This window comes from Microchirus variegatus (genome assembly GCF_963457635.1).
Source record: "Microchirus variegatus genome assembly, chromosome: 23".
In the NCBI taxonomy this organism is placed as follows: Eukaryota; Metazoa; Chordata; class Actinopteri; order Pleuronectiformes; family Soleidae; genus Microchirus; species Microchirus variegatus.
In genome coordinates, this window is record NC_139824.1 from 2,495,399 (window position 1) to 2,514,013 (window position 18,615).

The window sequence follows — 18,615 nt, forward strand, 5'->3', positions numbered from 1 at the left end:
TTCCGTTGAGCTGCCGTCGGCAGAGACACCTGCATGGTCTGCACCTGGATTCCCGCAGCCTTCAGCTTCTCCATTGTGACTCCTCCAGAAGCCGATGCGCCGATCACCAGTTCCGAGCCGCTGACAAGTCCGCTAAAGACGCGAGGCTGTGCTGTCAGGGCCTGATTGGTAGTTGACACTGCCACCGCTCCTGCCCTGCTGCCAATGCTTCCCGGCTGCGACATCACCAGAGTCGGTTGTTGTGCCTGCGTCGGCACAGTGAGTCTCATCACCTGCGTTCCAGGTGCAATGCTGACAGGAGCCAGCGCACGCATGGCCAGAGGGCTACCGAGAAGGCTGATGCCGGGCTTGTTTGTGCCGCCGGAGGCTTGGAGATGACACTGAGCTAACTGATGAGCTGGGATGGTGATGATCTTTGCCAGCTGCACTGTGATCTTGTCTCCGTTCTCAGCTGTGGCGGGAACCATGGTGGGGATCGTCTGAAGCACAACCTACACAGAAATTAAAGGTTCAGTGTGTAAAAGTTGGGTTTTAATTAGTGCTGGGCACGTTAACACCGTCATTAATGGTGTCAAAGGAATCCAGAATCCAGACTCTAATCTATAGGAAGCGTTCAGAGGCTGTTATTTCTGCAAAAGGAGGATGCACAACATTTTTCTTTTGTGGTGCCATAGTGTACCATAGTGCTGAATAGCCCCACCTGCTCTTTCGTGGAGGGGATCTCATGTTTAGATTTCCCTAGGTAGAACCACCAGGCTGGTCACCGTCATTTTCAACCTTTTTGATCAATAAATAAAATATATATTGAAGCTATTGAAATATTGAAATTTTGGACAGTTGGCTAATTTTAGTGTGGCACAAAATTTCCTGCGGTCAGAGTATGACCGTGCATGGCCGAAATAGGTAAGGTTAATAATAACGAGGCAATCAGAGATGGCACCCCATTCAAGCCTCTGGTGCCCTCTGCTGGTCATAGTGGCAAGTGCCGAAGCACATGCAGACAAACTAAAGCTTTGTTTATACTCGTGCGGGGCTCCGCAGACGGCACACGACCATAGAAGTATGTACGGAGGCTTTTATACTCGTTCGTTGCAGTATTCGCTGCACCGGCAGGGGGCGTACAACCAAAATATTCAACTTGTACTACCGATAAACCTCCGCTGCCTAGTAACAGTAGTAAAAAACAACTTTCCGCATATCGATTACATTGGTCTCAAAGTCACTGCCCGTCTCTTGGTGTTTCAAGTATTAGGACAAACATCTCATAATCCACCAGAATCACCGGGAGGGCTTTTCCCCCTGGGTCACCACTCTTTCTATGGGCTCGTTTGAGGTCAAAATGGGGCATTGTGAGGGTTTTTTGAAGGACCATTATGGTGACTCATGAAGTCAGGGCAAGTAACTGAAAATGGACAAGTTACCAAAGACGCAGAACATAACAGAAAACATGTACTTTGGGACACAGCTGGGGGAACACATGAACAAGAAAGATCTTTATTGGCAAGAGCAATATAACTAGGGGTGCACTAAAATGAAAATTGTTGGCTGAAACCAAAAAGATAATAGCCTACGCTGTCGGTGGCCGACAGCAAGGGTTATATCTGCGAACTTGTCCAATCCTCAACTTTCCAATATCCCCAAAGTATACGCACTCGCACCTGCCACTGTTTTAATTAATTATTAATTAATTCAACAAAATAACTGTTAAATATTAAAATATAATGCCGACTAAACTTTATACATGTTCAAAGTATCCATATAAACTTGATATTGAACACAGAATACCTGAACTTATCAATTTCTCTCTAGTTTTTAATATAACTAGTTAACCTATTATACCTTGTTAAATATTATGAATATTAAAATGCTAACCACACCTGCCATATCTTCAAAGTGTCCAAATGTCATGAAAAAGCATACACTATGTTTATTCAATTTCATGAAAAAGCATACAATATGTTCAAACTTTCCATTCAATGCATTAATAAAGAAATGGAGGCTGATCTATTTTTTATATGATAATTAATACATTTATATTATAATGTAATACATATTATGAATAAGTTCTAAATAAACCCATGATATCCTCAATGTGTCCAAATGAGCTCAATAATAAAGAAAAAATGCCTTAACTATTTTTTCTGTGTTCACTAATAAGTTAACCAGTTAACTTATTATGTAACTATTACCAATCATAGCCAAAGTAAGATTGTACTTGTAGATAGTTGTTATATGAATCATTGTACAAAATTTGAAGGCAATATCTCCATCAGTCTGGAAGATAAAGCTGAAAATGTGTTTTTAGCATAATAAATTAATTAATTTGCCAATTTATAATAAAGCTACAAAGATGGGGATAATTCTCAGGTTGTATGTGATGCCCATGCAAAATTTGAAGTCAATGCCTGCAATACTTTGGAAGATACAGGCGAAAATATGGTTTTTATATCATTAATTAATTAATTAATTGACTAACTAATTAATAATAATGGTAGACAGCTCAAAATCAATAGGGATCATCTACAGGGGGTATGTGACCCATAAAAAAAATAAGAAAATTTAATCTCAAACACCTTTCCAGTTATCGCGTTAACGGCTAAAATCTGCGGACACGCGAGACCGATTCCATAATATCCACGCGCGTTTCTCGCGGATATAATTATGTCGTCAATTCTGTATCATTGTTTTTTCTTTTTTTTTTTTTAAATCTATTTTTATTGTTTTGACTGGGACTGTGCTTAATTACCTCACTAAAGTCAAGGCACTGCAATTATAGTATATTATATTATAGAGCGTTCCCCTCATCTAGTGCAGACAGACGAGCCTTTTTTTCTGCGGACCACCGCTGCGCCATTCACCACTCCCCCATCTTCAAGCGGGCTCTCCGTATCCAACACAGCCTTAATCATCTCTCTACATGCAGCTTTTTATCTTTACATCCAAATTATTATCTTTATGATGACGATCTAGTACAGTCGCGATAAAGTGCAGGGAATCCGAGTAGATCTTAGTAAAAACGTGTTGACAGAGGGAGAGCGCACTTTTCATTGTTTTCACTCCGTGCTCCGTCTCAATCTTTGTGTAGAAGACGCTTTAATGCTGCAATTAAGGGAATAACTGAGGCATTAGATGACTTTTGGCCCATTAAGCGCACCATGTCAGTTCGACATTATTGTCAGTCTGTTATAAAAACATTTAATTTTATTAAAATAGAAAAATAATATTCATAGTCATTGAAGAAGCCGACTGGAGTGGAAAGCCCTGATCATGGGGTCCGTCAGCCATTAACTGGACGATGTTTTTCTTGAAGATGTTTCACCTCAGGAGAATCAACTTCAAGAAAAGTCCAGGTTATACCGATTCAGAAATTTTCAGACGATCTTGAAAAGCATAATTAAAATTGATGGAAGGATGAAACTGCATTGAGCAGTGGAGTAGAGATGAAATCAGTTTCCACAAACCTTCTGTTGTGAGTTGGCATTACCAGCAGCAGCACCAATCGCAGAAGTGCTGTTGAGGAGGGTGGTGTGTCCAGCTCCCCCTGTTCCCGTCGACTGCTGCACGGCAACTGTGGAGATCTTCTGACCCAGTGACGTTGTCATGACCATGGGAACCTGCATAGCCACCCGCACCGTCCTGCACGCAAAGAGTTCAGACAGAAAAGAGTCAAATGTTTGAACCTTTGCAGGTAAGAGACTTTAATGTCAAAAGTTGAAGGTCCTGGTCTCTCTGCAAGACTCTAACCTGGGCCCAGTGGCATTAGGGATGATTGTTGCACGAGACTGTTGGGCCTGACTGATGTCTGGAGCTGCAGTAACTGTCACTATCCGTGGAACCCCTGCAGGCACCGTTTTGCTCACTGTAGCCTGGATAATGTTGGGTCTGTTCCCGCCTCGCAGGATGTTGGGCTTCTTGGTGGACGAGACTTCGGATGCCTGGAGCAGCATGTCTGTCGGTGGTGGCACACGCTCGTAGGAGGCTGCGGTGTCAGAAGTGATGAGATCGCCAGAGATGTCCATGTCTGTTGTGTCGTCGTCGATGATGACAATGTTTTTAGGCATCTCCTTGAACTGGTAAACCAGCCGCTGACCTTCTACTTTGGCGAGGATGCCGCGCTGGTAGTAATATCTGAGAGTAAATGTTGACCACAGGTTATAACGTTGCTTCTCAAAAACATAATAAACACCACAGTCCGTCACACACACTCCTGACCTTAGAGCCCGTCCCATGGTTTCATAGTTCATGTCTGGCTTGTTCTTGTGTTTGCCCCACAGCTTAGACACAGCTTTTGAGTCCACCAGTTTGAAGATACCCTTCTCCCTCTGTGTCCACTTGATGTATCTTGGACAGGTGTTCTTGTCCTGCAGGAGGTCCAGTAGGAACTCCCATAGGTAGGTGGTGCTCCCTGCTGGACGCCACAGTAAATTTAAAGCAGTGTTAAGTACTTTTTTTCTCAGAGCAAAACAAACTGGAACAGCGTGCAAAGAGTACTATGCAAACACCTATGGCAGGTGTGGGAAAATACTGCAGAGTGAGTGTTTTTACTAATTTAAATTCTGCTTGTTTATTTTTTATCATTTACAAAATGCAGAGTAAGACAGCAGAAGAAAAATCTGTCCGCCCCTTTCCATTTTCCACAGCTGCTGAAAACATTTGCACAGTACTGTTTATGTCAGTGACATTGATGCAACGGGATACCTTTTCCATCTCTTTGCTTCCTCTTGATACCGAACTCTGCTGAGCCATTTGACATGGCTAACTGATGTGTCTTTGGCTTCCGTCCAGCTACAAAAGAAACATTTGAACAAGGGTTTAATTAATTGTTTGAAATCAGTGGACCCTGATTTCTCTGACCCATAACTCATAAGTTTACGACACGTGTGTCAAACTCAAGGCCCAAACTCAAGGCTCGCCATCAGTGGCGGAGGTAGAGGGGAGGCTGGGGTAGCACTGGACCCCCCTGAAATCTGATTTCAAAAGCCAGTTGCATTTTGAAATCAGTGACGCCTATTGACTGCTAAGTCCCTCCTGTACACTAGTTGGCACTATGTACCACAAAGAGTTGTAATCCACATTTATTAGGAGAAGAAGAAGAATTGCCACAGAAAAAGAGGAAGATTTGAACGAGAGGACCTCTGATCGTTGGTAAAGTGCGTTGAGCAGGAGGACAGGACAGAAGATAAAGAAGAAGAGAAGTAGGCTAAATAGACTTCATGGACAGTGAAATCCTCATTCTAAAGAAAGTTTTACGGTGTCAAATTATCGCGTTAATTGTGATTAATTAATTACAGTCATATTTAACGCGTTATATTTTTTAATAGCGTTAATCTCTTCTTTACGGATGCCCCCGGTACCAGGGGCAGCGTCACACGCAGTGACAAAAGCGACATTTAAAACCATATCTAATTTTAACAAACACAGACATGCTGCATACCCACAGAAAGGTCAGAAACTCAACTAAAAGCTCATATGAACCATTCTTACGTTCACGAAACACAGTTAAAACATAACATGGATCAAACCAGCAAGAGCTAAAAAAACGTTATAACACACACACTGAAAAGCAGCACCGGAGCGTCAGCGTGATTATATTAACAAAAAAACGAGCCAACTGGACAGCGGAGAATCCACAGATTCCAGCGGTATCATTTGTATTAGGGATGCACCGATTGCCATTTTTGGGGCCGATTCCGATTTTTCAAGAAGTTTGACCTGCCGATACCGATTTTAGCCGATTAAATTTTTTTAAACCACTTTAAAGCATACAGAAAAATATGTATTTTTGCATAATCTTTAATAGAACATTTTAACATAGAAATACAATCGGTTCACATCCAATATCCAACTAAAAATACAAAAACGAATCACTACCTGTATGTGTAGTTCGTTTAAGTTTAGACATATTTCACAACATATTACCTACACACAAATAAGTAAATGAACTAATGACCAAGAGCTCAGATCTCTCTCTCGCTCGCTCTCTCTCTCTCCCGCCCCGTGCCTCGCTCTCTGCGCACACAGGTTTAAATGACAAACAAACAAATGCTGAGTGCTGATCAAAAGTTTTCTGCATGATTCTGAAGTGATTTAAGGTCCTGACACTTGTCTTAAAGGTCACATAGAGTGGTCCTGTTGCACATAAATGTTAGTTATGGAGGTCTACTTACATATATTAACTTGTTTTTATGGTCAAAAACCTCCTAGTTGCTGTGAACTAGCCGATAGAAATCCTCTTTTCTGACAGTGTTTTTCTGCTGCAGGATTTCAGAGTGAACTTTCACCCCCAGAAGACAGAATCTTGTGATTGGCCAGTACTATCCAGCACCTCCGTTCGGATGCACTGCTCCTCATTATCAAAACATTGTTTTAACAGTGTTTAAAAATAGCTTTGTCACGACTCCCTGCCGCAGTCCCTTTTATGACTTTAAACCGGAGTCAGACCCAGAGTCAGAAGACACTGTTGCTCGTGAAACACCTCCACAACGGACGTTATTCTTCTTCTGCGGTTCAATGTACGTAACCGGATGTGCCCGGACTACCGCCCGGAGCAGGACGATCGGTTGTTCAGGAGAACCGCTGCTTACATAACTATTATGGGATTTTCTCGTTGAGCCCCGAGATTACAATCAAACACAACGTTCTCAGCAGTGGCTGAACTGTTTGTTTCGAACCGTCAGGGCTTCAGAAACAAGGTAATGACGCAGATACACACCAAAAAAACAGCGATAATAGGAACTTCCGGTCTAGTTCCGCTTTAAATATGACAGGCTTCGTTCAGTGATTGAAACAAATATATAAACATTAATGAAACGTTTACATGCAGAGCGCTCACTCGCTAAGCAGACAGCAGCCGCGCGGATGTTGTGTAATCAAATACACCAGTATGGCGAATAAAATTCATATCATAACTGAAAAAAAACAGTATTCGCTGTGAACCGGTATACCACCCAGCCCTACACTCTACTACATGTGCGTTGCTGATGCTGCGCAATGCGGGTGCATTTTGATCGGCTTATTAAAATCTGAATATTCTGACTGATCGGCCGGTCGCCGATTTCGGCCGATCACGTGAAAATCGGCCGATTCCGATCACTGGCCGATTAATCGGTGCATCCCTAATTTGTATCACTCTACGACCAAGATTCACGGATCCAGTCCCAAAATAAGAGCAAAACAACTGACTTTCAAGAAATACAAGCAGAAATGTTGTCTTACCTTTGCTGTTTATCAAAACAAGTTATTTCTACTGGAGCAAAACCTCTTCTAATGAAGAACTACACTTCCACATTATGTGGACCTGATTTTTATTTGCATTTTCTAATTATTTAGAGTTTGACAATAACACAGCAGAATGTAAATGGCTTTGTCAAAACAATAAATGACTTTATAAAGCCACTTTTTTGTTATATATCAATCTTTATAATAAAACCTTCTAATAATGAATTTAAATGAAAATACCTCAAGTTGAGGGCTTTTCACAGCATTTTGTAGGTGAAATTAAAAATTAGATTAATTAGATTTATTAATCGCACTTTTTTTTTAATCACTTGACAGCACTCGTCCTAATGAGTTACTGTTTAAAATCACTTTGGTGTTCTGGTAAAAGATTGTTTTGTTAGAGGCCACAGGTATAAAGTTAACAATGTTAACATTAAGTGAGAGAGAGCATTTTCATCATTTTTGCAACTTTCTTACTTATTGATTTGAATTATTATTATTTGAGTAATGCTTTAAGTAATGGGTAAAAGAGAGGAAGTGGTTGTATTCTGTAATGTTTTTTGTTGTCGTTTGCTTCAAGCCTGCAGTATACACTTTCAGCCACTGTGTAGCATCGTTTGCATGTGAAACGTTGTCTTCTGTAATAAAGGGGAAGGACTGAACGGTAGTCTCTGTACGCCTTCATCTCGTAGACGCAGTTAAATCATATCAATGTGGTTCATCTACCTCTTCTCTTCTTGACAGGCTCGTGGTCAGGTTCCGGCTCTGGATCCTCCAGCAGCGTGACCATGTCTTCATCTTCCTCCTCGCAGTAGTCTTCTGTCGATATCTCCACCTCCGTCTCTGCCATCACATCTGGACGCATGGCGGCATGAAGGATGTCTGGCGTCCCCATGCAAGATGACACAAACACGTCTGGGTGGAGGGGAGAAAGGAGGAACGAAGACTTAGGTTCAAACTGAATCACCAAGTTGGTGAGAATTCCAACTATTTTAGGTTTAGGTCGATTACTAAATTAATCGTCAACTATTCTGATTATTGAGTAATCGGTTTGAGTGTTTTTAAGCAATTAAACAGGTAACTGAATGTTCAGCTCCTTTAAATGTGAAAAAAAGACATCTGAGAACATCATCCTTTCCAGGTTTGACAAACACTGATCAACATTTTCTGACATTTTATGGACCAAACAATTACTCAATTAATCAAGAAAATAATCAACAGATTAATCATGCAGCCCTACAAACATTTTTCTTTTATGAAGTTGGTCGATCACACGAGTTGCACGATACATGGAAAGACAAACTCATTATGGTAGTGATTATCAGATCAGAATGTCAAAATAAAGTTTCTTGAGGTTTTTAAGCTTGAATAAAAAAATGTATTATATAATCCATGACTACCAGGAGGCATAAAACTAAATAACCTATTTAAGAAGATGAACAAAATTATACTGCTCGATTAACAGACTTTACTATCAAATGTTGTATGCTGTTATCCTGTGTTTTATGCGTTACCTGGACTGCGGTCCTCTCTGATGCTGGATGGTGAATCCATGTGAAGAAGAGCTTCTGCTGCCTCAAATGTCTTGTCAGAGCAGTGGATGCTAGTGCCATGGACAGAGGCCTCCACTGAAAACACACAACAAAACACAATAATTTCGCAAATTGTTTCCACAAAATGCATACATTTTTTCCATTTCCACTGATCAAACACACTACGTTTGCTGCCAAGTTTAATACCATTTAAGGCTATCTTTATGTCTTTATGTGGAAACAATAAATCCGAATCATATGGCGCCCCCAAGTGGATAAATCCAGTTGCTTTTGTGATAAAACACAGTAGGCAACACATTCACTCTGATTCAAACTCTGTATCAGTTTGATGTAAAGAACAGCCTTCACAAGAAATATTTTTATTTTTCATGCATGTGTTTACCCTGCACCTTCGCCTTTGTCCTTTACATACCAGAACTGCATAAGAATAGCGCAAATTCACAAGTGCTCATGTAACAACCCTGACTACAATCACAGCTGCTGTCCAATATGTGCACGCATTCAGTGAGAAAAGCCTAATGGAAGGAGCATGGGAAGAAACCGGCAGCACCTGCTGCTGTTGTCAATCACTGGTGGGAAACACGAGAATCTTTTCCACCCTGCTCTATCCATGTTTGGCTATCACACTGAGGACAGACACTGCATATGGGGAGACACAGTCTATCTTTAGACTGTCCCACTCTGAAAAGCCCAGGGCGTGCAGGTGGTAAGCACAGCAAGGATCCTACAGCCAAGTGTTTAATGTTTTATATGAGGACATAATTTTTTTCTTTTTAAAGGACCAAATTCACAATATATAAGAGCAAATGTATGCGCATTTCTGATCATTTATAGTGCCATTTATGTACAAATTACAAATTAATATTATTTTGAGTCTGTAATCAAGCCATTTACAAGAAATATAAGTTTGCAAGTTTTTATAAATAAATCATGCACATATATTTTGAGGGGCGAGAATCAAAATCTGTATCAAAATGTATCTGGCAACACAGAAAACCCCTCATGTGCCACAACTTGACTGCTGAGCTGCCCCTGGATAAAAACGGTGCTGCAATCAGACTACCACAGGTCAAAGAGCTGCTACATGTTTAACCTACATGTACACAAGGGACTACAGCCACTTAATGACTGTATGGTTTGGTATTTATAAAAACGATGAAATGATGAATAATACTATTTTTTAATCTTATATTGCTTTGAAATAAACTGTCTGAATGACTTCAGAAATCAATTAACTATTATGGACTGTGTAAAGGCGCCAAGAACAACAGCAAGCCCGAAAAAGTAGTGCCTCCTCTGAATACTTCCGTGTTTACACTCATCGTCCTTTCCCTCCAGTTCTCTTCGAAGGAGCTCACAAACCCTGCTGTCAATCAACACCCGCCTGTCCCGCGATTGGCTCGAGTTCTGACTCAGAGCCCGCCCCCCGATGAAACCTCATTGGCTTCTTATTGGTGTTTCAAACTAACCGGTACGCTATTGGCTGAAACGGGAAGTCCGTCAACAACACGTACCGCCCGTTGCATTAACAATGCTTCCGCCATCGAATGGTACAGAATACTTAAAACATTACCATTAAACATAAAATGGCGTCGTCACGACATATTGAAATAATAGATACATTTCATACATACGTTTTAAAATAACAAATGTGTATAAACACGTTGATAGTCGTCGAATAATGGAACGAGTTAAGGGAAGAAAGCGGGTGAGAAAGGCCAGCCCACGCTTCTCTCTCTCTCTCACACACACACAAAATAACGGAAACCAACAAACAAAATATATCGCATTTTCTGACACAAAAAATGTTATCTGCGACTTCGCCAAAGTTACAAAAAAAAAAAGTACAGAAAAACGAGAGCAAACAATTTAATTCGTGGCCAAATTGAATCCCATTAATTAACTTTACAAAATCAAATTATTCAAACAAACTGGAGCCAAACACGGTTGAATTCAAGAAACCCCACAGTAATCGGAATACTAACAAAACACGATGGTGTGTACGAGGTGGTGAACGGTAGTAAAAATAAAGCCACATGTCCTCGCCACTCAGACAGCGTGGCAAAGACGTAGGAAAGACAACATCTTTACACTTCCTGGTTGGGCAGAGCCGACCTGCAGACCGTTATCTACAGCCTCTACACAGCGACGCAAAACGGCTCCACTATGCAAAACATACACCGTGCATGGAAACACCTCACCGTGCAAACAGACGGGACAAAAAACGTTTTGTCCCGTTTACATGGTGGGGCGGCTTCGTAAACCGTGTAGCAACGCCATGCAGGTTGCTAACCAAGGTGATCACTTCCTGATTGTCCTCCATTACTTCAGCACGCTCCACGGCGGACTGAGACGTCTCAGACAAGGGTAAATCACGAGCCGCGCACTCGCAAGTCGCGGTGGCGGCGACATAAAGTTATGTTACCTGCTTTGATGAGCAGATCGAGTTGGTTTGCATGTCCCTCATGCCGTGATGTCGCCATGTTTTCCACCCTTTGCTGCAGCTTCACATTCAGACTTCTCACTGAATTCTATGGTAAGACTAAACTCAAATCACTCCGCCGCCTATCGGACACCTCTTCGATTTCCACGAGACACGTTACGACGGCCAAGTTGTATCCCTCCGCCGCCGACACAGGAAATCATTCCTTCGCCCGCCCTCTCGTGCGTAATGACTACGCCATATAAAGCTGAATCGCTATAACGCTTTTTTAAAGCCCCCCCCCTTCATAATACTATCTTTGATGCAAAATGTATTAATATCAAAAACAGACATTTGTTTTGAATTACATAAATAATAGTGTGGACAACTGTAACAAAAATTTGTACCAGGAGCCGTTTCAGCCACTTCCAGTCGTGGGTCGGGCCCTAACAAGTGTATTTATATATGTAACTGAATGTTGTATATGTTGCATTTAATAATGGGATAATTATGACCAAATGTCTCATTATTACTGTTAAAAAACCTTGCAAGCAAACATATTCTATCACCTCGCTGGCACCAGTGAGACACAGAGATCCCAGAGGTTTTGACTTTGTTCTACTTTGTCAAAACTGCAATCGGAAAAAGGCACACGGCAATTAAAAACAACAATGATATATCTTTTTGTAATTTACTTGATGATACTATATGAATTTAGATTTGATCCAATCCAAGTTTATTTCTATAGCACATTTAAAAAGAACTGAGGTGACCAAAGTGCTATACATCACATTCATACATAATTTGCTTATGTTTTAATACATAAAACATAACAGTATAATTTTGTTCATCTAAATAATGGAATCAAATTTTAATAGGTTATTGACTGCTTCAATGTGGTGGCATTAACTTATTTTTACTATTTGTATTTATTTTGTGTCTGCTGCATATAATGCTTCCTTTAGGACGGGGTATCATACTCATTTTCACTGAGGGCCACATCAGCATAATAGTTACCCTCAAAGGGCCAGATGTAACTGTGTTTGACACCCTTTAGGATATGTCAAATAAACACTGATGTGATTATTTACATTTTCATCTTCTTAAAATGTGAATATTTTGCTTCTCTTTGCTCATGTAACAAAGAAATAATAAAAACTGAATAATTTTTTGTTGAACATCATCATCTCCAGGTTCAGTAAACACCAATTAAATTTTACGGACCAAACAAGTACTGGATTAAATAACTGACAGATTAATTGTTTGAAAATTTAAAAGAATTGTTAGTTGCAGCCCAAGTTTAGTACTTACTGTACAACTTATATGAGCAACAGAAATGTTAGTTCTTTATGTAGTAAGTCGCTAAAAAATGTCATATCTGTAGTTACACTGAGAAAATCAGTGCACAAACACAAAACTATAACAAAATAGGATTCTATAAAACTCTGACGTATGATTGTAATCAAAGTGTGGTATTTCGATGGTCATTGTTTTAAAGGGAACAAATTGTGGGAAATGACGCTTTTTATGTTCAGAAGTTTGCAAAATTGTGATTTAAAATTAAATTTAAGCATAAGACCAATGGGAATGTACCTGGAGTTTCTGAATTTGAAGCTTTAACCACAACAGCCTTCACTACAGGCTGCAACAAACCCAGTGAACCAGATGGATCCTGGCATTTAAAGACTTTTTACTCTTTATTCTTTGTCATTGTGTATTGTATGTTTTGGGAAACATCTACTGCACGTCTGTCCGTCCAGGCAGTGGATCCCTCACCTGTGGATCTCCCTAATGTTTCTACCGATGTTCCCTGTTATAAGGGTTACCAACCCTGTGAAGTCCCGTGAGACAAGCTGTGTTTTGTAAGATGTGGCCTATATAAATAAAATTTGATTGCTTGATTGATTGATTTAAGTTTTTAAAATGACATGCATAGTTCAATTTATATTATAAATTGTATGAATTGGGGTAAACTGTAAACACACTGGACAAATAAATCCAGTTATAGCACAACAAATCTACTGTTTGCATAACAAATCAACTACAAACAACATTTCATTCAACCAAATAGATTTCTTGAAAACCACTCACAGTTTTGTAAACTACAACTATGTTTACTTGTGTTTGTTGCCATTTTTTAAAATACTCAAATGTATGCGTTTCACTTCTCTAACAAGTCTTCCTATGGTTACCTATATAGATGTGAATTAGTTCAGTGTTAATAAAATTCATATTTAGTTGTTTTTTTTAATTATTAACACAGCACTGGATTCACAGAAGTCACCATAAATTAGGTATTTTAACAATGGACACTGTTCATGAAGAAGTTACTGCCCTAAAATGTCCACAAGATGGCGTCGTGTGTCCACACAAGTGTTAAAACTTGAATTAATTAACCCAAATGTGTGAATCTTTTATATGAATTCATGTGAACTCTCCACATGTTAAATTAATCCACCTCATGAACAGTGGCGGCTCCTGAAAAAAATTTCAGGATAATGATAAGGTGACCCTTTCAGTAGGTGCATAAAGAAAGACAGTATCATTGTGTTGTTAGGTGATTAACAGTCCTCCTTGTGTCCACTAGATAGCAACTTGATAAACAAATATTATTTACATGGATCTAATGTATGATGTAAAATAGCTAAACAGAACACAAGATGTGTCCAGCAACCACATAAAGACAGGGGCAGCATATTAAGTCAAGTATTTATTAACTGACCAAGGATCGAAAGCTTTCACAACCTTTACCAGATACATACAACAAACATATGACAAGATAGTGCAGTCAAATTATTCATTAAGTGTAAAGGAAAGTGCAGAATTTGATCTTTAGATGTGTTGATAAACGCATCTTACAATATTCTCTTACACAAAACAGTCCGATTGTCTGATTTGCGTGAAGTTTAACCTGCAGTTAAACCCTGAGCGATACAAACATCAACAATGTTAGCAAAAAACAAGCTAACGAATGTAGCTTCAAATGACTGCTGACCAGGTCCGGATACTAAAGTTTAATCCGTTTTTTTTCACAATACCAACAAACGAGAGCACAGAAATTTCCTTGTTTCGTATTGAACCAAAATATGAAAAAACGAAAGACACAAAACGAAATAACGGCCCAAATTAGTTTTTTGCAAATTCCTTTTTTTGTTAATGTAGTACATGTATTTTCGTGAAAAGTGAAACTATAACAGCTGGTTGTTTGGGAGAAGGACATGTAGGCTATAATTATTATTTTAGCTGAGTGTGTGAATGGATATTGTAGAAAACGTTTACCCTGCCGAAATAAGCTAGCATCTAATGTCACCAGCAGAGGTCGCCATCAGCCGCAGTCAAGACAGACATGGCTTAAAATTCCAATAATAGTATTAATATTCATTTGAAAATTAAAACTCATGATTAAGTTATGATGACTTCAGTGAGGAATTTATTATGTTTTGTCTTATAGCCTATAACCCTGTATGATTTGGAAAACAAATATGTTGATAAATGGATCTATAGTATGTAAACTGGCTCATGACAGGTCATCTGATGCACATCTGTGGTCTTTTGTCTTGTATTGTCGTCCCAGGGCAAAATACAGTAATGTAATAATGTATATCTTTAAATGGATAGTAATTATTGAATGTTTTTATTTTTTTTTTAAGGGTTTTCTTATTCACTCTCAAGTTCAGTTTTGTTCCCTCTGTTATAAACTCTTCCATTTGGTAATATTGTGTTGTGATCAGTTCAGTAATTAAGTAAGTAAGTCATTTTAATTTGACAAATGCACTTTTAGACAGAAGTCAAGTGGAAAAGGTCACCTTGTGTCAAGGAGAGAGCGAACCCAAGAATGCCAACAGGCTCTCAACACATGATGGGTGGAAGGTCTTCAGCAGTTTGGTGTCTAGATTGTTCTTCCTGAGGAGCCTGGATGGACAATGTGGTGGTGCTCCTCACTGTTGGGTCCATGTCTGGATCGCTGGAGATTACAGTAAATACACCTGACATACAGTTAAGGGTGAACATAACATGTTTTCATGACAGGACAATAACAGGGATTGAGGAGACCATAGGAATCCTGAAAGACACTATTTGTGATTAATTCACTGAAAATATTCATTTGATTTGTTTATAATTATTTGTTTCTTTTACTTGTTGTTTTTGTTAGTTATAGTTAAAAACAGGAACGTTCATGTATGTGCTATATACAGTAGTTCAGTTGAGATTATGGATTAGATTAATGACAATTTGTTTGTAGTCTTTTGTTGACTGAGTACTCATTTGTTTCCTGAGTTGTGCGTTGGGGTTCAAGTGCTAGTTCTATTAGTTAATCACATAAAACACAGATATGAATAGCCTAAAGTTGCTTTGTTTTCACACATTCAAACCATTGAAATGATACTCCACTTTGTCAGTACACCTGCAACCTTTAAACTGTTTTCAAATTAGCAAAATGTACGGTCACATTACAGGCTCTGACATGTTCACTCTTAACTGTATGTCAGGTTTAATTTACTGTAACAGGCTCTCAATACCATCATGTGTTGAGAGCCTGTTGGCATTCTGTATCACAGTATGGTTTGGGACCTGAGACCAACAGGAAGAGGCTTCAGGGTGTAATCAAAGCAACACTGAAGAATTTTGAGTTCCCTCTCACCTTGTGTCACACTCCAGTGACACAAGGTGACCTTTTCCACTTGACTTCTGTCTAAAAGTGTATTTGTCAAATGCAAATGACTTACTTACTTAATTACTGAATTGATCACAACACAATATTACTAAATGGAAGAGTTTATAACAGAGGGAACAAAACTGAACTTGAGCGTGAATAAGAAAACTCTTAATTAAATAATAAAAACAATCAATAATTACTATGCATTTAAAGATATATATTATTACATTACTGTATTTTGCCCTGGGACGACAATACAAGACTTCCATAGATGTTGATCTATTTGAGACAGGTACGTTTGCTTTGTATTCCAGATGACCTGTCATGAGCCAGTTTACATACTATAGCTCCATCTCAGCATATTTGTATTCCAAATCATACAGGGTTATAGGCTATAAAACAAAACATAATAAATCCCTGGGTGGATGCGGGCGCCACCTTGTGGCTAAACATCGACACTGAAGTCATCATAAATTAATCACAAGTTTTGATTTTATTGATTTTTTTTTGGGGCCTTTTTGCCTTTAATGATAGTGTAGTGGAGAGAGACAGGAAACGGGAGGCAGAGAGATGGGGAATGACACGGCATATGGGGCAGGTGCTCTACCAACTGAGCCACCGCTGCCCCGCAAGTATTGATTTTCAAATAATTATTAACACTATTATTGGCCATGTCTGTCTTGACTGCGGGTGATGGCGACCTCTGCTGGTGACATTAGATACTAGCTTATTTCGGCAGGGTAAACGTTTTCTACAATATCCATTCACACACTCAGCTAAAATAATAATTATAGCCTACATGTCCTTCTCCCAAACAACCAGCTGTTATAGTTTCACTTTTCACGAAAATACACGTACTACATTACAGTGTATAAAGAGAATATAATATAATCTGTATGAAAATAAATTAGCACGCTTTTATGTTGAAGTTTTTACACTTCACTTCCGCTTCCGGTCTGTCAGCCGCCGTCTAGAGAATTAAGGAACAAAAATCAAAAGAAGGAATTTGCAAAAAACAAATTTGGGCCGTTATTTTGTTTTGTGTCTTTCGTTTTTCCGTATTTTGGTTGAATACGAAAAAAGGAAAAAGGAGCACTCTCGTTTGTTGGTATTGTGAAAAAAACGGATTATACTTTAGTACCCGGACCAAAGTATAATCCGTTTTTTATGTATGTATGTTTATATATATATATATATGTATGTATGTATGTCTATATATATATATATATATATATGTGTATATGTATGTGTATATATATATATATGTATATATATATATATATATATATGTGTATATGTATGTGTATATATATATATATATATGTATATGTATATGTATATATATATATATACATATACATATATATACACATATATATATATATATATATATACATATACATATATATACACATATATATATATATATACACATACATATATATATATACATATATACGTACGTATATATATACATACATATATATACACATATATATATATATATACACACATATATATATACACATATATACATACGTATATATACATACATATATAAACACAGTATATACATATGTATATATATTTGCATCAAATGTAATGCTGTAATGTAAAAACAAACATGAGATGTTCAAAAACTCTTTGGCAGCATAACCTACAGAGGGATCACAGTGGCATTGCTTTGCCTCAGGTGCTGGACACTGAAGATCCTGGTTCAGCAAACCTTCATCCAGTCTTTCCTCTGCGTTCTCCACAAAAGTTGACCTCTTTAAAATGGTGCCACATTTGTTAAATGAATAAATTGTTATAAAGCCAATCTGTCTTGGTTCTTCGGACTTAAATCATCAATCCAATAAACAACATCAAGCGAGTGGATAGCAGAATAAGTCGTTTGGCATTTGCAGAGATGATTTGGCAAACATGACCTCTGCTGCTCAACCCACACATCCATGTTCCTTACAAATGTGGCACCATTTACAAGGGGAAGGGAAATAAACAGGCTTTCCACTAGTATAAGATTTATCACCAAGAAGTATTGTTACCACAAAGAAATAATCCACCAAATATTTACTTGATGCTAAATTTACATCTTCAAACATTTAAACTTTGACTGCATTTCTTAACCACACGAGCCATATCCAACTATCAACAAGTAACATTGTCTTTATAGAAACAACTTATTTATCAATCAATTTCACTTTATTGAAATGTTCATCTTTTTAGTGCTCGGAAAGAGGTGAATGCATTTTTCTTTTCCGTGATTTTCCCTGAAAGATCAGTTTCACAGTGAACGAGACCAGACAGCACAAGAATGTCTGTGAAATACTGTAAAAATGGCATTTTTAGGGAAAATATGTGATAAGTTTTTTTGTGTAAAACAAAAAAAATGTGCACTTGGGTTAGTACATAACACTTATGAGTAGCACTTTATAGATTGGAATTTTTTTAAGCACTTACCTTACGCTTTGGATAAAAGCGTCTGCTAAATGACATGTAATGTAAAACTGAACTGAAAATATAGGGATTTGAGTAAACTAAGAGTCAAACTTCTGACAAAACAATGAGGAAAAATTATTCCATTTTAACTTTTGTCTCAATGAGAGAGTGAAAGATCTGCAGCATCAAAACTAAACAGACTTTAATCTGAATGAAATAACCACCCTCCATCTCTCTACGGTTTTCATTTTAATCCTAATCTATGCCAATGAGAATGAAAGTATTTGCAGAGTAACAATGACAGAACTGGACCATGTCCTGTTTTT

The 18,615-nt window shown here is 38.5% G+C and overlaps 1 protein-coding gene across 1 annotated transcript in view; it reads right to left on the bottom strand.

Annotated features, from left to right (window-relative positions):
- Positions 1 to 11,300, bottom strand: part of elf2b (E74-like factor 2b (ets domain transcription factor)) — an 11,501-nt gene extending 201 nt beyond the window's left edge. Inside the window, exons 1-8 of the mRNA XM_083909763.1 lie at positions 11,197 to 11,300; positions 8,733 to 8,846; positions 7,945 to 8,133; positions 4,699 to 4,785; positions 4,213 to 4,408; positions 3,745 to 4,128; positions 3,462 to 3,636; positions 1 to 491 (exon numbers count right to left, since the gene is read on the bottom strand). The exon at positions 1 to 491 is cut by the window's left edge and continues 201 nt beyond it. Of these exons, the coding sequence (XP_083765889.1) occupies positions 1 to 491; positions 3,462 to 3,636; positions 3,745 to 4,128; positions 4,213 to 4,408; positions 4,699 to 4,785; positions 7,945 to 8,133; positions 8,733 to 8,846; positions 11,197 to 11,254 (1,694 nt within the window). The 5' untranslated portion in view covers positions 11,255 to 11,300. The remainder of the gene's footprint in view (positions 492 to 3,461; positions 3,637 to 3,744; positions 4,129 to 4,212; positions 4,409 to 4,698; positions 4,786 to 7,944; positions 8,134 to 8,732; positions 8,847 to 11,196) is intronic.
- Between the last annotated feature and the right edge of the window lie 7,315 nt (positions 11,301 to 18,615).